Below are 23,601 nucleotides of genomic sequence, written 5' to 3'. Positions count from 1 at the left end.
AGCCTATGCGGGGAAAAGCCAACTAAAGCTTGACTTATTCCCCGGACTCCCCAGAAGCCCCCGCATGCGGGCCCCGGTTGGCTCTCGAATTGCCGAAACTACACCACCGTCCCATCTGCCGCACATCATTCGCCTTCTCCAGCCCCCAGCACCACTCGCTTACCTCCCGCGTCAGCTCTGGCCCGAGGATCCCGTCGCATTGGTCGGTGAACTTGGCCATCAGCTGTGCGTCCGTCATGGGCGAATCCAAACTGCCCACGGCGTGGTCGACGTGCCACTCCAACACATCTAGGTTATCACCGACAAACTCAACCACCAACCGGCACTCATCCGCTCGGATTTCCTCCGAGGCCGTCGCCGTGATCTTGTCCCGTAATTCGACCGTAGCAGGATCCGTCACGACGGCGTCTTCGTACTGAGCCGGCGTAGCCTTTCCATACAGCACGCCAACCGCGCCGCCGTGGGACACGCTGAATTTGGCCTCCAGCCCGTCCCGCGGCCGCGTCTTCCCCGTCAGCTCCAGCACCAGCGGATGCACGCGGGCATGGATGGCCTTGATGTCCCTCGCCTGGAGACCCCGCCGCTGCAGTTCCCCATGCAGCCAGACACACCCGTCAATGACCGGGTGGATCACGATCCCGCAGGGGAACGGCTTGAACGCGTTCTTCTCCAGCTCCCACTTCCCGCCCGCCGTAAGACTGGCAATCTGCTGCTGGAGCCGATCGTCGTTGCTGACCACCGGCACCCAGCCGCGTTTCGCCTCCAGCGCCTGCAGCGAGCTCGTATACCCCTCGGACGCGAGAACCGCCGCGAGCAGCCCGTTCTGCGCCGCGCGTCCCGGGTGAAACGACTTGGTATGCGAGCCAAACATCTCCCGCAGCCCGGTGACCTGCGTGGCCGCGATGCCCATCGCATGCGCCGTCTTCTCGGCGTCCAGCCCGAGCAGACGCGCGACCGCCACGGCCGCCCCGATGGCGCCCGTCGTGCTGGTGATATGCCTGCGGAGCAGCGATCAGCAGAGTCCACGCCAAACCCTCGACAGGAGTCTCAACTCGACTCGACTCGACTCACCAACCCACGTCGTAGTGGCTCGGCCACACGGCCAGCCCGACTTTGCATTCGATTTCGATTCCCGCCGCGAGCGCCGTGATGAACTCGGCCCCCGTCACCGGCCGGTCCAGCGACTGCGCAAAACTGAGCAGCGCCGCGGCGACCGGTCCCGTCGGGTGGATGATCGTCTCCAGATGGGTGTCGTCGTAGTCGTGGACGTGCGACGCAATGCCGTTCAGCAGCGCGGCATGTTGAGCGTCGGTCTGCGTGCCGCGGGCGCCCAGCAGCGCCGATGTCGGGGCTCCGAAGAAGCGCGAGAGCGCCCTGTAGGCGATGTCTGTTGCCGGGTGGTTGCTGCCTCCTATGGTGCAGCCGACCCAGTTGTAGAAACTCCGGACGGCCGCTTGGGTGACGGTCGCGGGGAGGGAGGCGTAGGTTAGGGTTGAGGCCCAGTGGGCTGCTGCTTGGGTGGCCATTATGCGGGATGGGGATGTACAACGGGCTAATGTTGGGGGCTGCGGGAGATTTATACATGGTAACTCCACTCGGTCCACAGGATGGCGTGTCACTGCCGAATAAGGCTTTTAGGTTGCTATTCAAGCTTTGTTTAGCCGTGGTTGTTGACGCTCCTTATTGATGCCTACTCCTGAGATTAATCGTTATGGTCTGTATTGGAAACTAGATAGTGCTCTTGTGGCCAACACATACCGACATCTACACAGTGGTCTGAAGGTATTCTACAAGGAAAAATGCCTTTGATACATATGTTTGTGCAGGGTCGATTGGGATGGGTTGATCGCTGGCTAAGGACTGTGTTCAGGGAACTTAGGTGGACGGTATATCTAGCGCATTGGAAATTGCTACACGCACTGCTACATTTATCGCCTAGGATACTCTCTCAGATGGTCGAAAACAGACTGCAACAAACCTAATCCCACAATCAAAACCATTTAGCAAAACCCTGCGGTTATAGCCCTCTAAATAAAAGTTCAACTCCTTTTTCAGGGGCTAGTGAGGTATAGATGTGGGTTATCATTCATTTTTGCCTTCGCGAGTGCAATCACGTCATCGATATCTGGTCCCAAATGGATACGAAATGTCTGGAGAATATCGGTGACCGCATAGCACGGTTCTGATGTAGGAGTTACAGCCTGCTCAACTGTTGGCAAGTCGTCGAGCCAGCGATCAGACTGAGGATACCGGAGCCCATTAAAATAGCGTACTAACGACCAGGGACCTTTGGCCAGCATCCAGGAACGCGGGAGGACAAGTGCGGCCCCTTTGTCAATCATCATTCTGAGTACCATAACATATGCTTCCTTGCTGTTGATGATTGAAGCCCTCTGGAATCCCGTTTGTAACAAGTCTGTTAGTGATGAAAGAAAGAGTGCCCATACAGAGACACCATGGCAGAGGCTGTTAGGGTCTGCTCCGCAATCTAGAGCCTGGTGCAGAAGGTCGACGCTGGGAACTGAGTTTCCGATTGGAAAGTGCTTTTGTAATCCTTCAAACCTTGGTCGTAGAATGTAATCTAGTATCGGACGGCCTTTTTTGGCTTGTACTTGATCTTTAGTGAGGTATGACATGCAGTAGCTTCGCATGTCGAAGTCAATTGCTAATGTAAGGAAAGTGCTTTTTTCCTCGTGCCACGTAAACTGCATGACATTAATGTACCAGCCAAAATCCCACGATGTCCTATCACAACTGGAGAAGAAGGCCTCAACAACGGGTTGGAGTATTTCTGCAGCTTCAACGGATAGTGCTGACTGCCTCCATTCCGGTAACGCGAGAGTATTTATAAGATAGCTTACAATCCACATGGAGATGTTGTCTCCACGTCCGACACTCTGTAGTGCCAAAAATTGTAATAACCTGGAGTTGAAGATAAACATCCTCGCATCGTATGGACCCTCCGTATACTGGTGGAGTAATCTCTGGATGTGTGGAGAAAGGATGAAGTCTCGACAACATCGATGCATAAAGTGCACTTTGAGCATGAAAGAGCGAAGTAAATTGGGACCATCGAAAACTTCCGGGTATAGTGATGGCTCAAATTTGAGGCCTTGATAGAGAGATCTGTGAGATCTCTCTTCGTATTTACCGGTGGCCTTTTCACCAAACAAGTCAGATGAAGTGTCAGGGTGGTATGTACATTCGAGCAAGCCCATGCATCGACTGTTGAGTCGTCGAACGGTTGAATCGAGACGGAACTTGAGTCCCTCACGGTCGTCCATGGAGATTTTGCGGCATTTGAGGGGGTCTAATAGTGCAAAATCCGGGCTTGGTTCATCGGTGAATGACAAGTCAAGTAGCCGGAGAGGAAGTGGTGTGGGAGGGTCATGTTCTTTATGTAATGCAACCTGCAACATGATAGATGCCTCCCGATTGTATTGAGGGTCGATTGAGGCAAACAAGCGATTGAAATAGTCATTCAAGTCGGCAGGTGTCTCTTCAAGCTTCTGGTGCAAGGTGTGGATGCCATCTCCATCTCGGAGCCCTTTAAGTAAATCGCGAACCACAAGCCGGATCCATAGGAAAACGCCTTCAGCCTTGTTTGCAATTGCTAAAACGAGAGCTTCTGCGGTTTCCTGATCACAACGAAACAGATATTTGAATCGTGGGCTATCTAGAAACTTTGCCCGAACGTAGAGGCTGATATCGTCTCGCGTGAGATCCTCCAGTCGTACCTTAGGAGCATCTCTGAAACTGTCTTGGAAAATATTCCAAGGTCTACTTGACAGAAATATCTTCACATTTTCTGCACAAGCCAGTCTTGTGAATATTTGAATAAGCTCTTGACGCACCTCTTCCGTGCATTCAAACTCGTCCAGACCATCAACAAAAAATAAGACGTTGATAGAATGCTTTTGCAAAGTCAAAGTGCACTTGTGAAGGGAATGCAGCAGTTCTGTGTTGGACCAATCAGGTAGCTTAATTGAAGACGTCTGTACAGCGCTCCATCTTGCGGCATCAATTGCCTCCGGTATCATGTCTAGCTTCTGTTCAAGAATCTGCAGCAACAAAGAGCGCAGAAGTCCTTCTAAACTCTTCTGCAACACGTTCCCAGGACTCCAAGAGAAGTAAGCTGCGCGCATCACAGCACATCCCTTGGCCCATGGGAGCATGTGCTCTTGCACGTCAAGCCTTTCTGCCAAAAACCGCATCAGTGTAGATTTCCCGGATCCAGGCTTACCGAAAATCCAGTAAATCCTTCTTATTTCTGTGCTCGAAGACAGCCATGTAACCAAATCATCCCACCTTTGTGCTTCCTCCGTCTGAGCTCGTAGAATCCATTTATACGTTTGCTCGTGGGCTTCTTCAATCTGTTGCATACGTTCTTGCATTTGGGGAAACCGTAGACTGGCAATAATCCGTTTCTGGGCGTCTATATTGGACGATCCTCTCTCGAAGGGATCCACAGACCCTTTGAAAGCACTATCCAGTAGGTATCTCGGTGTCGAGTTGTATATATGGTGGGAACTTTGAGAAATTGTCGGGTCGGGAGCGGAAAAGGGACTCCCAATGTAATGACCGGCGGCTGCTATCTATCAGTTACTGAGACTGCTCTTGACAATTGAAGTCAGAAGTCTGCCATGAAACTCACCATTGGGAATCGTCAGTTGTGGCAGCTTTTGTGCCGTCACGTACTGCCCCAGAACCTCTTTTGCAACTGCAGCAGCAACGACAGCCGCATAGTCCTGCCAGATCTTGCTTTTATGACTATCTGCATAGTCACAAACGCCTTTAATGACAAGGCAATTGAATTTATCCCAAACACCTACTCCCTCCATCTCAAATCCTATAATACCTTCTGCATATGCAAGCTGGTCCCTATGCTGAGCTGATTTCATAACTGAATTCCCAGTACCAATAGACCCGATATGTATATAAGGGTCCGGGTTTGAACGGCCCGATTTGATCGCTTCCTCCAGCCGACGGCGAGGAACTGTTTTGCTCTCCTCGCATTCGAGGTCCCTGCATGAAGCGGTGAGGGCATACTGACATACAGATCCCCCAGTATCACTGCATTGAATGCAGTTCCCACGATGCTTATGTATGTAGTCAGGTTGGAAAAGGGTATCTTGACTCGCGCCCGGATATTCTATATCTGAACGTTGCAGGAGACAGTTCAGATGGCCTATGGATCCTTGCCGTAGTGTTTCGGAAATAGTTGGGATTTTCCAGCGCTGCAGAAGCCCAAGGATTTCTTCATTCGGTCGACCATGGACGTCAAGCAATGCTTCCTTTCGCTGAAAGCCGCCGGAATACTGCCGGCCATAGTCTAACTCAACGATGGTTTCACTGATGATAACATCTCCGAGTAGAATTTCGGACCCGTCTTTCTTGAATGGCACTGCACCGCAGATGCCAACAAGCAAAGCAAGCCTGATAGAGCTGAAACTCATCTTGAGGGATCGTGAAGCGCTTGACGCTTTCACTAAGCCCATATTAGGCAATGTTACGATGACCACACAGTGCAAGCCGATCCTCCCAAAGTCATAGGAGTTATCATCTCCGGCACTCTTTCCATAGTAATGGCGGCAATCATGCCAGACCTCATCCATCGCACAAAGAACAGCATTGGTTTCGCGGGGTAAGGCACAAATTATCGCTATTTCGAATCCATCACGGCTCCACGGGCGGTAATGAAAGCTGCCCATGGAAGTATGGGTGGGTTCTGGGAACTTATTTTGTAGATTCAAGAAGCTGGACATATTCAGGGAACATATTCAGGACTAGAATGAACGTAGTCACTACCAGGGGCTGGCACTGTCAGGCTGAATCTCCAGAGGCCTGGCCTAGTTATTCGGGCCGGCTATTTATCCGTAGTAGTGTATGTGTATAGTTGAGGCGACTGATTGAGGAAATAAACTGGCTAATAAGTTTGTCTATACTCTTGTGGCAGCATCTATCAAAAATGCAATACTTAACGTCATCGAGATGAGATCGGCAAAGAAATATACCAGAGAAACATCTGCCAAGCATCCTATTGAGGCTGTACAGGGCTGAGCTCCGATGGCTGCACTGCCTTTGCCCGGTGACGATCTTCCGATGGTATAATTGAACACGTCCTAAATCGCTTCGATGTCTCCTGCATACTCCATACAAAATGACATTCAAGGTTGGACCTTATTCCCCCGACTATCCCATGGAGGCACCCCCTCCATACGACGGCCATACTCGACCCCCATTATCGATACCTCGGCTGAATCCAGCACTTGGTGCTGGACCTCCCACGGCCGCGACAGTTACTCGTGACCAGTGCATCGCTCACTTGAAGTTCCTTGCGGTGCTGGCGGATCTGCGGGACACTATCGGCAACACATCAGGCCTGTTTGGACTCGCCGATGCGGACCCAAGAGTGTTCTGCGAGGAAACGAACGAGGCGCAGATTCGCATCAAAGAGAAGCGATGGGCTGTGTATACTACGCGTGCTGTTGAGCGATACACGGTCTGGTGGAACACATGTGTCGATAACCGCAGGCCACGTACGACTACCGGTGATCTATATAGCTCGGACTACGGGTCCATGACGACATTGAAGCATCCCATGGATTGGCAGCCAAATATTCTGCCCCCGTTAGGTATTCCGCTAGAATCTCCCCATTATATACCATGCTAATAGACCAGATGTGCTTATGGTTCTGCACGCGCATACGTTGAATCCCCGTGCCTTTCTAGAAGACTGCATCCGCTACGGACAACGGGGCCTGTGGTCATCGGGGTTCCCTTTGGCTGCTGTAGATGCGTGCATCAACAACGAGACCCTGGAATACCATGTTCCTCTTCCAGGAGTAAAAGCTTTTGAACAGAAATCCGGTCTACCTTGGGACAATCTGCACGGTCCAGACACAACGACCGTTGTCTGCCCCAGCTGCGCCCATGAGGTCGTAACCCCCTGGACCGCAGGCAGTATCTCCCTTCCCCTAGATCGAGCCTTTGATGGCTTCCACGGGTTCGCAGACCAGAAGTTCTCCATCCGCTGTTCTACATGTAACCTCACGATCGACCACGAACGACTCAGGGTCGCCAAGTTCCGCAAGGACGTCGAGGCCCTACTGCATCGCGAGTATCCAATGCCCGGCACGTTCTACAACCTGCGAGGCGTGCCCGAGGAATCATACATCGAGCGCGAGCACTCACAGTCGATATTCCCCAACCGCTTCGTCAAGGCCATAGCCTTCGACCTCGTGCGATTCACCGACGTGGTGACTAGCAGGAGCCGTTGTCGGACGGTGCGCGCGTTGTGCGACGAGCTAGAAGCGAAACTTCACCACCAGTCGACAATGGCAAAGGTCTTGGGCACGTCCGGTCTCTTCACCAGCAAGCTACTCCCACAGGAGAAGATCGCCTTCCGTCGCATGATGGCTCGCTACTGGGACAACGCTTCGCCGTTCGCGCTCGACCTCGTCGGCGCGGTCATCCGCCAGGGGACGTTCATACGCAAGATGGACGACCTCGACTGGCTACATTCGCCCACGCTCCAAACGACAGCGGCCCGTCTGATCAAGAAATACGAGCTCTTCTTCCGCATCATGGTGGAGAATCCTCAGCAAATGGCCGTGCCAACCCTCGATGTGGATCTCGCCTGGCATACCCACCAGCTGTTCTCCGGGTGCTACTACCAGTACTCCACGAGCCAGACACACAGACACCTGCGGGAGAAGATCTTCATCGACCACGACGACAAGGTCGATGAGAACAAGCTCTCCGATGGCTTCGAATGGACCAACAAGACGTACAAGGATCTAACCGGCGGAGAGCTGTACAGCGAGTGTCTCTGCTGGTACTGTGAGGCGACCCGCGCGCCAGACCTCTACCGTAGCCGTCGATTCCCTTCGTCTTCGTCTTCGTCGTTGTCCGCGGCCGATAAACGCGCCCAGGATGCCCTGCGCCGACTGGAGCACCATAACGTCGAGACGATCTTCCACCCGGAGAAGAATCCCCATATCTCCACGCACAATGCAGTCCGCCCCCAGCTTACCCCGTCGAAGTTCCGCAGTCGACATCAAGACCCCCGGGAGGTGAAGCTGATGCGTCTGCGCAGTGCGTACGAGACCGCACGTCGTCGTGCGTTCAAGCGGCGGAGACGAAGCGCCGTCGACTCGCATCCTGGCTCTGAACCTGTTCTCCCGCGTTGTCTAATAGCAGCGAATGAGGCCGTTGGGGCGCTCTCAGCTCCCTTCACAAGTGATCCGGACCTTCATGGGGATGCCTACGTTGCAAATCCGGGCTGTATGTCCCTGGCAGCTGGGGCTCCTGGGAACTGTGCTGCTGGGACATGCGGCGGTGCAGTTGCTGCTGGCTCCTGTGGCGGCATGATCGGGGGAGGGTGTGCTGGGGGTTGTGCTGGCGGCGGCGGCGGTTCTGGGGGTGCAGCATGCGGTGGTGGTGGTGGCGGTGGTGGTGGGAGTTCTGGGGGATGTGGAGGAGGAGGAGGAGCTTGATAGTATGAAGCATACTGCATAATCTGAGTCTATAGTCTATGTACTTTGTTGAGCTTTCGCCATCTAGACATCTTGCCATGAGGCAGAAGGCGTGTGCGACGTCTAGCTGGCTTCTCATCCGGCTCTCAGACCATCTGATAGAGTCCTTGAGACGAGTGAAATGCAGAACGGTCCAGTCCGTAAGATACAGACATATCGAATTCCCACGTCGACGCCTCAACCCTCCGCAAAGAACAGCATCACCACCTCAGCAGCAACCTTCGAGTCATCATTATCATCCTGTCCCTCCGCGCAACCCTCTCTCCCCTTCTGAATATCCTCCACATACCGCTGCACCGCGGCACTCTCCCATCCGTTTCTGCGGCCAAATTCCACGACCGTCTCGCGGGTCACAAACACATCGAACTCAAAATGACCCTGGTACGTGAGCACCCGCTGCGGACAGTACAGTCCCTGCACGGGACAGCGCTCGCTCGATCCCATATTCATCCATCCAGCCGGGAGCGGGAGGGAACCGTCTTCACCCTTCGCTCCGGACACAGGCGCCACCCAGTCACCATGTACCATCTGCAGCCGCATACACGCCGGCAGCGGCGATGCTGTGCGTCCAGAGAAGCGGTCCGCGAAGGATGGAGTCAGCGCGAAAGAGACAAGCCCATGTTCGGAGCCGTCGCGACCAGCGGCCTCGGCCTTGAATGCGCGGGCGGGGTCATGGCCTGGAAAGGCGGGGGAGAGGAGCGCCTGGGCGATGATCTGGTGGCCAAAGCAGGAGCCGAAGAGCTTGACGTGCGGGTAGTCCGTGTATACAGTCTGGATGAAGGACTGCAGCGGGCGGATCCAGGCGTGCGAGTCGAGATCGTAGGCGGCGGCGGCGGCGCCGGTGATGAGAACGGCGTCGATGGGACGCGCGAGGGGATTCACAGGGGTTTTACTGTCGCTGCTGCCGCCGGAGTTATCTGGCTCTGTGCGCAGACTGGCGAGCGGCGGGAGAGAGCCGCCGACGACGTCGAAGGTGGTGTAGTGGACGGGAGAGTGGCGAGACAGTCGCTCGGCGGCGCATTCCAGCAGATGACGGAATTGCGACGAGTACAGGCCGCGCGCGCTGTAGACGGTCGGCACGGGCACGTCGGCGTCCAGCAGGGCGATGTGCATGTTTATAAGAGCAGCGCAGATATGGGAGAGTTCTGTCTACGACTGCCAGACCCTCTACGGGAAGATTGTTTTGTGTGGTAGTCGGTGGCTGTTCGCATTGGGTTTCCCGATGGAGTAACCGAATCCATTGCCTCTATAGAGCATACTCTTGAGTATACCACAGATCGCGACCATCGCCAGCAAAGCCATGGCCCGGGATAGAAGACCTCTGAGGGTCAAGGGGACACAGGAACTGTCAGAAGACTCGCTTGTCAGAAATATTTCTCGCCCGAGAGACAATCTAATCTGATCGGCACAGGCAGGGAGGGTCACCCTTACTCAAAGGCATGATATGCACCCCAGCATCCTCAGGATCGCAAATCGTGGAGTGTGCCGCCAATAATGGCCGGCAGTTGTTGGAAGCCCAGGGTTGAAATGATCTTCCCAGACGGTCGCCGGAGGATCCGCCATATCACAACATCGCGGCGGGCTGATTGCGCCATCTGCTCCCCAATCACCACCCCCGTATTAACCTGCGTCGGCGACCTCTGCCTATGAGAGCCCGCCATGCACGAGTATCATTCTGGCACGCCATTACGGTCCACTATTGGGTGTGTCTGGCTGTGCCTGGGATCGTAGGAGAGTCATCATTTCCGGCATGGCGGTCCTGCGGAGCGCAGGAGGGGTAACGAGGGGTATATAAGATGGAACGATTCCGCTGTCAGTCGAGGAGTAGTAGCAGCAGCAGAACAGTCCTCAATTGAATAGCGACGACCATCTAGAAGTCTCTCTTGCTCCTGAAAATGGCCGCTCTCACGCAGAATCCCTCCGCTGCCCCCGTGCATATCTTCCCCGATGGGCTGAAGACCACCGGCCAGCATCCCCCTCTCTACAACGAACTGCGTCCCTTCGACAAGTTCCCCAAGCATATCTCCGGCCCTACCGTCTGGAAGGCCGAGGAGTACCGGGATGCGCCCGAGAAGTGGACGCACCGCTTCACCGCGGAGGAGATCGAGGAGCTGAGCACGACGGCGGACAACTTCCTCAAGAACAAGATCCCCCTGACGGGCATCAGCAAGGTACGTCTATTATGCTTCTCCACAAGAGCAAACCATGGCTGACCGCATGCGGTAGAGCAACTTTCCTCTCCCCAACCTGGCCTCCCGTCTCGCCGAACTGCGCGCCGACCTCCTCGACGGCAAGGGCTTCATCCTCTTCAAGGGCTTCCCCGTTCAGCAATGGGGCAACCACAAGTCCGCCGTCGCCTACATGGGTCTGGGCACGTATCTGGGCTACTTCGTCTCGCAGAACAGCCGTGGCCACGTCCTCGGCCATGTCAAGGACCTCGGCGAGGACTCGACCCAGATTGACTCGGTGCGGATCTACCGTACGAACGCTCGGTGCGTCCATCCTATACAGCTCCCAGCAGAAAGGATCAAAGGACCAAGCTAACACCCTCCAGCCAATTCTTCCACGCCGATGACTCCGACATTGTCGGTCTCCTCTGCATCACCCGCGCCATGGAGGGCGGCGAATCCGACATCGTCTCGTCGCACCACGTCTACAACACCCTGGCGCAGGAGCGTCCGGACGTGCTGAAGACCCTGACCGAGCCGATCTGGTACTTCGACCGTAAGGGCGAGTGCAGCGCCGGCCAGGAAGAGTACATCCGCACTAGTGTGGTGTATCTCGAGCGCGGCGACAACGGCCGCGTCTACACCAAGTGGGATCCGTACTACGTGCGCTCGCTGACGCGCTTCTCCGACGCTGGCATCATCCCGCCGCTCTCCCCCGCCCAGCTGGAGGCGCTCGAGGTCCTCGAGGCCACCTGCAACCGTCTCTCCCTGCACATGATCCTCGAGGTCGGCGACATCCAGTTCCTCGCCAACTCGCATGTGCTGCATGCTCGCACCGCCTACATCGACCACCCGCCACCCACCCCGCGCCGTCACCTCATGCGTCTGTGGCTGGCGACGCCCGAGAGCGAAGGCGGCTGGAAGCTGCCCTTCTGGGACAGCAATGAGAAGAAGCGGGGAGGCATTCAGGTGGATGATCAGGCGCCTGTGGCGCCGTTGGATGCGGAGTAATCGGGGTTCTACTGATGTCCTTGTTTCTCATATCATGATGTCTTGTCTGTACGATTTAGCATATCAATATACCATGTTCGATTAGGAAACCCTTCAATGGCTGAAACCCCATCTAATGCTAGTTCATAACGTCGTAATGCGTGGAATCAATCACGGCACAATCTTGTAATTCCCGCCGCTGACAATTTCCAGTTTGCCCTTGGACACCATGCCGGCTAAGAACTCGCGCAGCTCCTCATTGCTGAACGGGAATCCGCCCGGCACGGCGATCTTCAGCATCATGACAATGCGCTGTAGGGGCATCGCGCCTTGATTCGTCAACATCCCCACGATAAACTGCCAGTACAGGTTCATCTTCTCCAGGGCTGCGGCCTCCGCCGACTCCTTGGCTGCCGCTGCGGCCGCCGCATCGGCCGCGGCGTGAGCGGATTCAGCCGACGACGCGCCGACGCCGCCGTTATCGTCGCCCGTATCGTCCCCTCCTGATACGCCAGGACCGCCGAAACCTGAGGCGTCGTCGTCCTCGCTCGGCAGCACCTCCAGCACGCGGAATGTGTCGCGCTGCACCTCGGCCAGGATACGTTTGCTTACCCAGAACAGACACGCGCTGCGGACCAGCGCCGCAGACATGCCCAACTCACTGGACAGCTGGTCCACACTCCGCGTGCCGTCGCTACTCCCCTCGTCGCTGTGGAAGGCGTAGATAACGGTCGCCTGCCAGGTTGTCACGTCGTCGACGAACAGGCGGTCCTCCAGGTCCAGCTCCACCGTCACTTGACCCAGGCCGTTAAGCCAGGTAAGTTTGCGCGACTGTTTGAGCGACGCGAACCCGTCCGCATACCGCTGCTGCAGCTGCGAGATGTCCTTGGGCACATTGAACTGTGGGGCCTGCAGCTCTGGCCAAAAGAAGTGGGACAGGATCTTCGCGTGCAGATCGGGCATGTCGGCCGGGGGCTTCCTGTTGACCGTGCTGTTGTCCGGGGTCGCGGGGAAGAGTCTCGCGGCGCGAATCCCGGCCAGACCCTGGTCGTTTCGCACCACAGTGTCGACGCGGCGCGAGTCAAAAATGTCGCGCAACATGACTTCACAGGCTTGGAGGGCGTTGTCGCCAAATCGCAACTTCAGCAGCTCCAAGACCGACATCTCCTGGTCGAAGTCGGGGCGTTTTTGCAGAAGCCGATCGGCCAGCATGCTCTGCATCTCCTTCACGAACATCTCCTTCGACTCAAACAGGCTGATCAGGCTACCGATCACGTCGGAAGTCTTCGATTTGCGGTAGTCGGGTGCAGCATCGACAGGGTCCGGAACCCAGTTCATGTCGTCCCAGTCGAGCTCGCCTCTGTCATTCCGTAGCGAGTTGCGGTGCGCCTTGGTCAGTTCGGCGGACAACTCCACCAGCGTATCGACGCTCCCATCTGTATCAGCCTGGTCGGCAAGGAGCCCACTAACAATCACCTTCACGGTATCATCGCGGTCGCGGAGATACCGACGGATGGGACGGGCGATGCGATCGAGTAGGACGCCTTTGGGGTCGAGAAGGTTGAACGCACGAATGATCGAAATGTACAACTGTAGGATCTCTACTGTCGACGCGCCCGGATGCAACAGTCGCCGATTCAGCGCCGCGATGAACGACTGGGTCAGATGTAGGCGAGCCGCGGGATGAGTCGTAAACTGCCGTAGATCTTCGATAGCGCCACTACTGGCGGGCCACTCGACAATCACATCGAACAGTTCCCCCGTCCGTAGCGCTCCCAACCGGGCGATCCCGATCGCCTTCCACTTCTCGACGTCGCTTAGTTGCACGTCAAGGCTGTCCGGGTCGCGCGGGCTATATTCGGGGACATTGATTACCGCGAGGACCTGCACGACCAGTCGCGAGAAGACGTTCTCAATCCAGTGCCGCAGATGCTGCGTGGCCCACGAAGGGCCCTCCCACTGGGAGGTGTACGCCGCGCGAACGAACTCCGTCAGGAGTGAATTCATCGTATCGGCAAACACCTTCTGGGCCTTGTCTCCGCCCATTCCCACCTGTTGTAGGCCATCCAGCAATGAGAGTAGCCGTTCCCGGGCCGCAGTGACCTGAGTATCGTCGTCGCCTGCCATCATCTGTGCGCGTGTCTCGGCGGAGGATTCGTCGCGCCAGTCGCGATAAGAGACCGAGTACTGTCGATCAACCTCCATGTCATCCACGCTGGGGGGTGTCTCGTAGGTTTCCTCCTCATCCTTAAGGGTATCGATTCCTAAGATTATAATTGCATCCTTTGTAATTTCGCGGGTAAGCAGGGCGGAGATTTGCGGCCATGGGAGGGTATAGGCGACCATCATATGAAAGCCGCGTCGGAGCTTGACGAGCGTTTTGTCCTGGTCAGACCGGTCCAGAAGAGGTATGAGGTACTCGAGGAGGGGGGAGAAGTAGATTCCACGCGCCAGCTCCAGGGAATGGATGATGTTTTGCAGCAAGCCGTCTTTTTCGGGGCGGTCCAGCAGCTATCATCCCTCCACGTTAGCTCCATTGCCACAATTGGGCGACGGGGATGGTCCACTCACATCATATAGTCCATTGCGGAAGTTCTTTAGAAAATGCCGTCGAATCTCGCAGCCATACCAGTCGAAGATGTTGCGCGGGGTGGGCTCTGCGTGGCTCAGTGACGAGGTCAGGCACGAAAGAGCATCGCGAACCTCCTGCGAGGGTTTCCTATGACGGTTCGATAGCTTGAGAAATTTGGGGTCATCTGCGCGTGAAAACTGCGCGACAGTAAAGCCGGCGTCAGGCAAGGAGAGGAACCGAGTCGTCAGATGCCATGCGCGCTCCCAAGTGGTCTGCTCGCGGGATTGCTCGAATGATCGCGTTTTTTGCGGATTGAGGGTTGTAGGGGAGAAAACAGACGTGAATACACGTCTCCGTGAGAGGAGAGGCGGGGGTTCTGTGGAGGCCATGGTGGAGAGTCTGGAGGAGACTTTAGATGTGGTTGTTGACAAGGAAATGGAGGATGATAAAGCTTCCCATGTGAATCTGGCTTATGTTGTCAAATATTAGGGAAGACGAATAACTAACCCCCGATGGTCTAGTTGGATATGGCGTTCGGCTGTAATGGAATATCATATAACCGAAAGGTCGCCGGCTCGATTCCGGCTCGGGGGAGTTACATTTTTTTGGGATTTTTTTTTGTCCCCCACTTGGGCGGTTCGTCACATAGTGATGAACCCATCAACACTTGTTCTGTATCCGTTGTTGGGCACCTACTATCTTATCCCCCAGACACGCTCTATTTATCTCCAATTCTGCACTCAATACTTCCATGTCTACGGCTTTCATCCTACTCGCCTTTTTCGTAGAGACGCATGTTATGTAGTATCGAACACTTAGGATAGTGGTAATTCTTGCTTGGATAGTCATGTAAAGATCTGTAAATGGACCCTTATATCTTGCCCTCTATCACCGCTACTCATCTATCCATAGCACGTATCAGTTTGGCTGAAGGGATAATTAAAATAGCACAGCATAAGGCTAGCCACTAAATGTGCCGGTCCATTTACCGGTTCAAAGAGTGGCGGGTGACCAATCCATGGCACTATCGGTCCGTTATTGGTGTTTGCTATCCCATGTCTGCGATGTATGATACCTGTGCAGTGGTGGATCTGGTTTTTGTTTCGTACTACCCATCCGACTAGTCATTGAGAAAGGTCAGCTGTGGCACATGCACCTTCGAAGGAAGTGTTCAGTTTAGATGATCTTGGTGTGATTTGTCCGAGTGTTATTATTACCGTGGCAGATATTATAACCACTGACAATTGGACAAAGGGGTACCGCCAACACGAATATATATCCATGCCTACTTTCCATACAACATCTTATTGACACCAAATTATTCCAAAAAATACTCAGGTAGGACCACACAGACTAGAGCATACCGTAAAAACCCAAGCGGTAGGCGATGTGGAAGGACAACATTCCAAATTTAGGTGTCAGCCCTATGTAAGCATTTGCTTCAAGTCCTTTTGTCCTATCAGATGAGTAAATATTGGCTAGGTTTAGCCAATAAGAAACCCCCGATGGTCTAGTTGGATATGGCGTTCGGCTGTAATGGATAATGTCATATAACCGAAAGGTCGCCGGCTCGATTCCGGCTCGGGGGAGTCTTCTTTCTTTTTGGGTTTTTGTTGCCTTTCATCGACTGTCGGGCTATAAGTCCTTTGCGGGTGGTCGAATCTCTCACCAGCATCTACGATTTACACGAAGATGGCATCGAACATCCATTATCACAGCAAACGACGACATAGTGTATCCTCCACTTCTGTGCATTGCACTGAGGATCTGCTGCCAATCATGCACCCCACGTATTCTGTGGATACCCCTTTTGCTCGTCCCTAACTCTCTTCTCTGTTATCCAGTTGGGGGCCCAGAGGGTGAATATGCTAAGTGGCTATAGCACGTAGCAGCTTTGCCGCATGGCTCATATCAAGCTAATCACTAGACGTCTCAATCCACCTACAGGTTCGTAGAATGGTAAACTTCCTATTCCTGGCACTGTTGGTGTTTGTTATTGATGCCTGCGGCGTTAGATGTCGAAAGGCAGAGTTGGTTTTTGTTTCTGATCAATGCCATCTGGCGATCATGTGGTTTGTGTTCGTAGTACATTCCTAGTTAGCGTTAAGAGAGACGGTATTATCCTGGTCTTCTTGCTATGGTAGCTATTCTACCCATCCCTACTTAAGGCAGACCGGTACTTCTACTGACATATGTACTTGTATCTAGCCAGGTCAAGAGCTTTACCTTTCCGATTTAGTGCTCACCCCTCGCCGCTGTTTGCTCACTGAGTAGACCTGAGCACGCCCTAAGCACACCCTGAGCGGCCTGGGATGATCACTGGGCATGGGGTGAGTGGAGGGGGTGTGTAGATTGAGCGAGGTCACCTCAATAAAACGCACACCCACTAGCAGTTTCCTCCACCGTTTCTACACTCGTAGTCTCCTTTTTGCCGATCACCCTTTCCGAAAAGCAACACTGCCATCACGAGAGAGGCGAATGAGCGAGGCCATTATTCTTCCGACCACATCAATGACTGGGCAATCCCTTACGGGCTGGTCTCGCAAACGGGTGATCATGGGCATCCGCTTATCTTATCGACCCTTTTCTTTCCTTTTTTTGGTTTTATACCCTATCATTCTCATCATGTGCCCACCATCGCAGTCAACGGTATCTGCCCATGGGTCTAAACTTCACTCTTGAACGGTCAGATTAAATGAGGAATGATTAGTTACTTTCCTCCATCGAAATAGATTCTTCATTACCACTAATCTACGTAGCTTCTCAGAGGATGCATTTCTCTTCACTCTCCAGTCTCTAGGGTTAGCATAACTCTAACGCAGAACTATCAACTGTGTGTGTATGTACGAGCACACCGCAATCGGTCACAATAAAATTACGGATATTGGCGGTTACTAAGGAGAAGTTAAGTCGCATTCTCCAAGAAAGATTGGAGATCACAGGCGGTAAGAAGCAGGAAGAACTTACATATTCAGCACACCTATCACAGGACCATAAGGGTACACCGTCAATGCCACAATATGCGGGCCACGTCACTGTACCTATCAGATCTATTGAAGTTGGAATGAATACGTGGTCTCCGATCTCCTTGCTTCATTGAGTTCCAGATTGCACCTGATCAGCCCAACTTTCTATAACGGTATTTATATTAGCCTCTTGCCAGATACACGAACATATCTCAATTGCGACATCCACACATCTATTCCAAGTCCCGCTAAGGCAGAAGGTATATCGACAAGATGAAGATGCTTAGCATTCTCTCTACTTTTATCTTTGCCATGTTGGTGGTGGCAGGCCCTGTGGAGGAGGCCCCCGATGGGCAAGTTGAGAAAAGACAGGTATGAGAATGAGGATTAGGCTTTTTCCAGAGACGTAGTGCTGACTATGGTTAATTATGGACAGATTGTAAGTGACTCACCTATACTGGGATGTAGTTACGAGAATATAAGCCTAACTATAATGGGGTGTGGACAGCCTGTAAGTGATTAATCTTTTAATCGGATATAGCTGTGAGTCTACAGGCTGAGTGTGATGGGGATATGGATAGGGTGTAAGTAATAAATCTGTTAATAAGTTATGGCTGAGAGACTACAGAGCTGACTGCGATGGGATGTGGACAGATGGTAAGTAATTTATCTACACTGAGATGTGGTTGCGAGAATATAAGACTAAATTCAATGGGATATGGATAGGATGTAAGTAATATAGCTATATTGAGAGAAGGCTGCGAGAATACGGGGCTGACTATATATAGTAAGCAAGATAATTATATTTGCCCGAGTCAAATTTGGGAAAACCCTAGAGTGTATGAATTGCGAAGTAAACTATGGTACCTTACTGCGTTGTACTGCTTGTTAATTAGCTTGTACAGGTGTATTGCGCTGCGTATCCCGGGGCTTATTTCCAAGTGTTCGAACTTTTGGAGCTCTTTTTCCTGCCTTAGTACAGGTTTTCCCTATTCAGTTAGGTTTCCCTGTACTGCTATGTGAATGCAAAGGCTTGGCTTTTTGGTTATTTTATATTTAGCCATCTATAGTAGAAAAACGTACTGAGATAGAATTCATATTATCGATATAGGAGGCGTTAATGTTGATGGCCTCTATGAATTGAAGGCGACAACTGTCAGCCATAGATACCAAATTGACTTTGAGGGCGTTGACGATCATATATTTGACGCTAGGCATGTTCAGACGTACGCGCAGTAAAACGACATATACGGTTGAGAAATGAAGAGAGAGACGGAGAACTTTGGCGCATAAGGTGCGAAGTTCAAGATGTGCCCAACCAACATAACAGGTAGAGACAGGGTGGAACGGGGTTTGGTTTGTGGGGTAGTAGTAGTTGTCCTGTACTGATAGAGCTTGGCTTATTTGAATTTGACTGGTGATCTAGAAACTACTTGTGCAGTTCTAACTGCAAGATATAGGGGAAGAATGCAAGACAGAATTTTCCATTGAGTTCCAATGACCAGTGTATCCGAATCCCCCCCCAAAAAGGCATAATAAAACGAATTATAGGCTTATACTCTATATAGGGGCGCTCGTACGCAGGGCCCAACTGTAGAAAGCGCTGGATCTATAGGGATAGTATTCGGAGGTTCATGGAACCCATCTCTCGCTGTAATTGCTCTAGGCCTTCTCCAATGGATTATCCCTCTACGACAGGCAACTACCTATTAGAGAGTCTCCTGTTTTCACCTTTGCCATGAATTTTCAGCCCGTTTTTTCGTATTTCTTCACGCGCAATAATAAGCTCATTAAGATGCAATTCATCGCCTTTAATAAGCTTATATAACCGCGTTTCTAGCGCAGATGAAGGGGTCTGTGGGCGCACTTTAAGCAGTTCCTTTGCTGTGGATGCATGCCTCCCTAGCTGTCTAGCAGTATATGGTGTTTTAGGCGCTGAATTTGTTGGGCTGCCGGTTGCTGTAGGGGTCTTTAGTTGGATATCCAACTTACTGAGTAAACACGACCATAACATGGAAAATCAACGGCGCCTTAATTCAAGTTTAACTAAGAATATCACGATATAACTACGCCAGCTCGTAGCTTCCTAGCACACGGGGAAGATCTATCTCAGTAGTCAACACGATGGATAGACGTAGAGGATAGAAGAAATGCCCATGTACTTTTGTTGGCAAACACATAGACCCTTGAATTGCGCAGGTGTTCCCTTTTCAAAGCTAGACAATCCTCTTTGGAGAAGGGAATTATGCTGATGGCAAATTACTCTGCCACCCGAGTAAGAGGAGACATTAATTAACATATAATTTCCTGGGCAAGATGGTATGACTATTGAGCAGACTGTCAGTAAATACCCGCCGTTATCACTGTTATTCATACCTGCATCCGCCGGCTATAAAAACGGTGGTTACATTTGTTAAAATATCGTACGACCGTATGTAGCTATAGAGCTTTGAATAGGGATAGGTCCGGTGGCGGAACGACAGTTAATCTAGCAACTAGTACGTAAAGGAATAATACTTTACCTTTTTCGAAGAGGTCATAGAGATAACCAAGCGATCTGCCTCTATTATCGGTAAAACTGAAATGGCTTATTAAGGAAAGTAAAATAATGCCGGGGAAATTATATAGTTACGTTATATGCAAGTAATCCCTAGTAATAGGAAAGTAAAACGCGAATAACTAGCCGGGAAAACGACATTTTACTACATTATCAAACTACTGGCGCTAGTGAAAATCAGTTAGTATACCCAAGGTAGACTAAATCGTAGTCTATTTTTGTGAGTAATAAGTAGTAAGGCAAGTTCTAGATATATTAAATGTTAGAGTAAAAGACCCCCGGAGCTTCCGGAAGAAGGGCTATTATATAAAATTTAGGTAATAGAAACGACGACGAACTCACCGATCAACTAGATAGCTCAACATTGTATCCAGAAATACGGCGTCTCGACAACTGTAGACCGAGCCAAGAAGAAATAGGGATGCTCGTCCGCGGGATCGAGAGCATAGTTTTAGAGCACATGGACGGTCTAGAAATCTCGGTATTGGTGTAAAAGTACTAGTTATTAGAAAATAGAAGTTAAATCAATAAGATGCTCGAGCGGCCATGATGCTTTACCAAAGAAAAGCTCTAAGACAAGGCTACCGGATCGAATTACCCAGATATAAGCTTAATTTCAAGAGTCATCTACACTTTCTCCGATAGAACACTATATATCTATCATTTCAGTAGCTAGTGACGTGGTGGTGTTACTCAGAAATATCTTATATTATATCTATATTAATAGGTTAGCGACAGATACGCCGTCGTTTATCTATATTACCGAACGTTGTTTTACGAACCGTATCCAATCAGCAGTATGGATCGTCCCCTGCTTGACCTCTGAGAGGATGTCCAAAGCCTGGAATTTGTAGCCTAACCAAATAGAAAAGTCGTGGCTTTATTGCGCATCGTTCAACGGCGAGTCATATAGTGGGATAAGGATGATTGTCCAGCCTGAACGTTACCATTAGAACCTGCTCGTCACAAAGGGCTTTCGGAAACGAATCCTCGTGCTATCTACTGACTGCTAAACCACTGACTCTCACGGGAGACGAGAGGCGACCAGTCTATAAAGGATACCGGATTCTAATTAGACTAAGAGGTAATACGTTTCCATTATGTTAACGTTATATAGATGTAATATATAGTGTATACGAGAATCTCTTATATTATTTACTTTAGTCAAGGGTTTGCGATTTGGCCGTTGACTAGACGTAGTCTTTATGCCTAGATACGGCCTTATATTCTAGGGCAATATAGCTTTGCTTCCCACTAGCCTAAACAGTAAGCTAATATTTATACAGCCAGGGAATTTCCAATACCTTTTATAAATGGATACAAGAGAATTAAATTATATTAGATATTTCAGGATAGGACACGATAATACGACGCCCTATACGGGCTTCAATTAGAGTTTCATAAATAGATGCGCTGATAACCTGCCAGAGTTGTTAGCGATCTGCAGAATTTTGCTTTGTACGAAAATAATACTCCTGTAGCCAGAAATTGGCTCACCGCCTCAACCTCCCCCCGATGGTCTAGTTGGATATGGCGTTCGGCTGTAATGGATAATATCATATAACCGAAAGGTCGCCGGCTCGATTCCGGCTCGGGGGAGTTACTCTTTTTTTATTTTGCTCTGTTAATATAGTCTGTTCAATGAAACATTGCAAAAAGGTGGTCCCACGGTGACGGGGAAAATGTTCCGGTGAACATTCCGGAACACCGGAAAGCAACCCAAAAAAAAAAGAACAACTCCCCCGAGCCGGAATCGAGCCGGCGACCTTTCGGTTATATGATATTATCCATTACAGCCGAACGCCATATCCAACTAGACCATCGGGGGTGGTGTTGGTTGTTGCTCTGTTAATATTTTCGTATTATAAAACCTATCTTATAAGACTAGAAGACTTATCCTTCATGTTAGGATGACTTCGTTATCTCGAGGATATAGGGTAACTAAGGGGGTATACTTTCTTTTTATAGGGGAGATAAGACGCTGGAATACGCTCCGCCGTTCTGCTACTGGGTACTTTGGAAGGCAGAGCTGCCTGAGTGCTGTGGCCTCTGTTCTCTGGGGCAGAATCTGACGGCATATGTTGATAAGAGAGGGGTGGCAGCTTGTTTCCCGGATATATTGGAATCGGTTTTAACGATTACAGGAGGCTTGTGCTATGTGGATATATATGTCTATGTGCCTGGCGCTACTTTAGGGTACTACCTACCACAATAATTAAAAGAAAGAGAGAAAATCCCGATATATTTCCCCCAATAGTCTATAAAACCAACTCGATGAGTCTATTACTCAGACTTTTAGAGAAATAGTTTCTTTACCCCTCCAAAAGCAAAGCCTGGTTCATTAATAGGGCCGCGTTTATGATATTTTTGCATGTTGAGATAATATAAAAGTACAGGTGCTGTTTAATCACCAAAATTTAAACTGTCCGTTAGACCATGTCCAGCGGCCACGATGGACCGTTGAAGAATCCATGCGAATCGAGCTCACACGATATTATCTTCAGCCCATTCTGCCGCTGTCAGTGCGTGTATTCCCCGCTGCTCATTCCACGTCTCTGATAGTTCCCATGAAACACCGCGTCCTTGACCAAAAACGATCTGATACTTGAGTAACGTGTTCACTGGGTCCTGTGCGAGGGCGTTCTGTGCATCGCCAACGGTCAAAAGAGTCCGACGAAAAGGCTTTCGTGTGATCTTCTCGACAAGTTCAGCTAGCTCTCCGTAGCTGATAGTATCGCCTCCGATGAAAATCGCCTGGTTAGTGAAAAGAGAGGCCCTCTCCTGTCCAAGGACGATTTCTGCCGTTATCTTGCCAATGTCCTGGGGCGTCGTCACCGTAACCCGATTTTGCCAGCTCCCGAGGGCACATATTGTGGCGTCTTTGATATTCACCACTCCGAATGATGGCTCGAACAGAAAGCTAGTAAACATTCCCGTGGAGATTATGGCCCAGCTAGTCTTCGTCTGTGAACGCAGCAGATCACGGACATCGAGCTGCTCATCAAAAACATCCTGGGCTGATCCTCGCCCAATGGCATCGTAATCTACTCCAAACTGCCACGGGATGTATTGCTTAATGCCGGCGGATAGAACGGCGCGCGTCAGCTTGATTTGGGTACCGCTGCCAGAGGCAAAGCCCATACAACTGATGATGGTATCATACGGTTCGAAGGTTGAGATCAATGTTTGCTCCGGGTCGGTGACAATATCGCCTGTCACTATGTGAATACCTAGCTTCCGAAGACTATCGACCGTCGTCTTTCTCGGGCTTTCGGGCGAAAGATTCCCTGGCCGTAACAGCACCGAGACTGTCGTGTCCTGGCGTTCAGGGTGCTCGGCCAAAAAGCGCAGGACCTGGTAGCCTAGTTCACCAGCGCCGATAACAAGAATTCTTTGAGAGGGCGTCATGTTGTCATGATTTACGAGAAGCCGTGTACTGGCTGATATATATCTGTAGTTCTGTTTCATATTTGTAATCATCTTCTGCCAAGATCGAATATGTTTGTAAGCCGGAGATAAAGACCTTCTATTAAACCATTATTTCCGCCACTACTCCTTCTGGTGATACGATATGTGTCATAACGTAAAATGATAGCCTCGCATTGTTGCCGCTAAACTACCACCAACCGAAGCCGAACTGCCTGCTACCCACGTCATTGTTCACAGCCCAGGCCGAACCGGCTTTGTTCGGGACCACGAGATCCGTTCGAGAGTGGATGACAACCAAATGGAACGGGAATCGGCCCCCCAGACGGGTGCGGAGAGGCGCATATTCAGGCTAAATAAGTCTAGGCTTTATCCGCATCAACGG

The 23,601-nt window shown here is 51.4% G+C and overlaps 7 protein-coding genes and 4 non-coding genes across 11 annotated transcripts; 5 read left to right on the top strand and 6 right to left on the bottom strand.

Annotated features, from left to right (window-relative positions):
• Positions 1–34: 34 nt before the first annotated feature.
• On the bottom strand, positions 35–1,526 carry BDV59DRAFT_200388 (MmgE/PrpD family protein; the record flags this gene model as incomplete). The annotated part of the gene is made up of 2 exons (XM_073693571.1): positions 35–998; positions 1,072–1,526. The coding sequence occupies 2 exons, from the start codon at positions 1,524–1,526 to the stop codon at positions 35–37; spliced, it is 1,419 nt and encodes a 472-aa protein (XP_073549902.1).
• A 386-nt stretch (positions 1,527–1,912) lies between these two features.
• On the bottom strand, positions 1,913–5,790 carry BDV59DRAFT_174518 (uncharacterized protein). Its single transcript, XM_073689091.1, has 2 exons — positions 4,655–5,790; positions 1,913–4,591 (listed from the first exon to the last, which is right to left on the bottom strand). The coding sequence occupies exons 1-2, from the start codon at positions 5,763–5,765 to the stop codon at positions 2,052–2,054; spliced, it is 3,651 nt and encodes a 1,216-aa protein (XP_073549901.1). The 5' UTR covers positions 5,766–5,790; the 3' UTR covers positions 1,913–2,051.
• A 409-nt stretch (positions 5,791–6,199) lies between these two features.
• On the top strand, positions 6,200–8,498 carry BDV59DRAFT_192076 (uncharacterized protein; the record flags this gene model as incomplete). Its single annotated transcript, XM_073691992.1, has 2 exons — positions 6,200–6,635; positions 6,682–8,498. The coding sequence occupies 2 exons, from the start codon at positions 6,200–6,202 to the stop codon at positions 8,496–8,498; spliced, it is 2,253 nt and encodes a 750-aa protein (XP_073549900.1).
• Positions 8,499–8,512: 14 nt separating this feature from the next.
• Positions 8,513–10,112, bottom strand: BDV59DRAFT_174514 (class I glutamine amidotransferase-like protein). The gene is made up of 2 exons (XM_073689090.1): positions 9,969–10,112; positions 8,513–9,882 (listed from the first exon to the last, which is right to left on the bottom strand). The coding sequence occupies exon 2, from the start codon at positions 9,648–9,650 to the stop codon at positions 8,715–8,717; it is 936 nt and encodes a 311-aa protein (XP_073549899.1). The 5' UTR covers positions 9,651–9,882; positions 9,969–10,112; the 3' UTR covers positions 8,513–8,714.
• Positions 10,113–10,315: 203 nt separating this feature from the next.
• BDV59DRAFT_160278 (TauD/TfdA family dioxygenase) lies at positions 10,316–11,791 on the top strand. Its single transcript, XM_073687535.1, has 3 exons — positions 10,316–10,708; positions 10,764–11,029; positions 11,092–11,791. The coding sequence occupies exons 1-3, from the start codon at positions 10,433–10,435 to the stop codon at positions 11,714–11,716; spliced, it is 1,167 nt and encodes a 388-aa protein (XP_073549898.1). The 5' UTR covers positions 10,316–10,432; the 3' UTR covers positions 11,717–11,791.
• Positions 11,792–14,660, bottom strand: BDV59DRAFT_160288 (anaphase promoting complex subunit 2). The gene is made up of 2 exons (XM_073687536.1): positions 14,267–14,660; positions 11,792–14,206 (listed from the first exon to the last, which is right to left on the bottom strand). The coding sequence occupies exons 1-2, from the start codon at positions 14,654–14,656 to the stop codon at positions 11,867–11,869; spliced, it is 2,730 nt and encodes a 909-aa protein (XP_073549897.1). The 5' UTR covers positions 14,657–14,660; the 3' UTR covers positions 11,792–11,866.
• Positions 14,661–14,773: 113 nt separating this feature from the next.
• Positions 14,774–14,861, top strand: BDV59DRAFT_t73. Its single transcript has one exon. It is a non-coding gene; the product is annotated as a tRNA-Tyr (tRNA).
• A 905-nt stretch (positions 14,862–15,766) lies between these two features.
• On the top strand, positions 15,767–15,856 carry BDV59DRAFT_t74. The gene has a single exon. It is a non-coding gene; the product is annotated as a tRNA-Tyr (tRNA).
• A 5,443-nt stretch (positions 15,857–21,299) lies between these two features.
• Positions 21,300–21,389, top strand: BDV59DRAFT_t75. The gene has a single exon. It is a non-coding gene; the product is annotated as a tRNA-Tyr (tRNA).
• Positions 21,390–21,528: 139 nt separating this feature from the next.
• BDV59DRAFT_t72 lies at positions 21,529–21,618 on the bottom strand. Its single transcript has one exon. It is a non-coding gene; the product is annotated as a tRNA-Tyr (tRNA).
• A 375-nt stretch (positions 21,619–21,993) lies between these two features.
• BDV59DRAFT_174509 (aromatic alcohol reductase) lies at positions 21,994–23,213 on the bottom strand. Its single transcript, XM_073689089.1, has one exon. The coding sequence runs from the start codon at positions 23,196–23,198 to the stop codon at positions 22,275–22,277; it is 924 nt and encodes a 307-aa protein (XP_073549896.1). The 5' UTR covers positions 23,199–23,213; the 3' UTR covers positions 21,994–22,274.
• Positions 23,214–23,601: the final 388 nt, after the last annotated feature.

This window comes from Aspergillus ambiguus (genome assembly GCF_047715705.1).
Source record: "Aspergillus ambiguus strain CBS 117.58 unplaced genomic scaffold BDV59scaffold_8, whole genome shotgun sequence".
Classification (NCBI taxonomy): domain Eukaryota; kingdom Fungi; phylum Ascomycota; class Eurotiomycetes; order Eurotiales; family Aspergillaceae; genus Aspergillus; species Aspergillus ambiguus.
The sequence above is the reverse complement of the archived record's forward strand: the minus strand, read 5'-3'. Positions and strand labels throughout refer to the sequence as shown.

Coding starts and splice junctions, on each gene's coding strand:
- BDV59DRAFT_174514 (XM_073689090.1), bottom strand. CDS start 9,650: ATGCACATCGCCCTGCTGGACGCCGACGTGCCCGTGCCGACCGTCTAC.
- BDV59DRAFT_174518 (XM_073689091.1), bottom strand. CDS start 5,765: ATGTCCAGCTTCTTGAATCTACAAAATAAGTTCCCAGAACCCACCCAT. Junction 4,592..4,654: donor ACAACTGACGATTCCCAATG/GTGAGTTTCATG, acceptor ACTGATAGATAG/CAGCCGCCGGTCATTACATT.
- BDV59DRAFT_160288 (XM_073687536.1), bottom strand. CDS start 14,656: ATGGCCTCCACAGAACCCCCGCCTCTCCTCTCACGGAGACGTGTATTC. Junction 14,207..14,266: donor TCCGCAATGGACTATATGAT/GTGAGTGGACCA, acceptor GAGGGATGATAG/CTGCTGGACCGCCCCGAAAA.
- BDV59DRAFT_174509 (XM_073689089.1), bottom strand. CDS start 23,198: ATGACGCCCTCTCAAAGAATTCTTGTTATCGGCGCTGGTGAACTAGGC.
- BDV59DRAFT_160278 (XM_073687535.1), top strand. CDS start 10,433: ATGGCCGCTCTCACGCAGAATCCCTCCGCTGCCCCCGTGCATATCTTC. Junction 10,709..10,763: donor CCCTGACGGGCATCAGCAAG/GTACGTCTATTA, acceptor CGCATGCGGTAG/AGCAACTTTCCTCTCCCCAA. Junction 11,030..11,091: donor ATCTACCGTACGAACGCTCG/GTGCGTCCATCC, acceptor AACACCCTCCAG/CCAATTCTTCCACGCCGATG.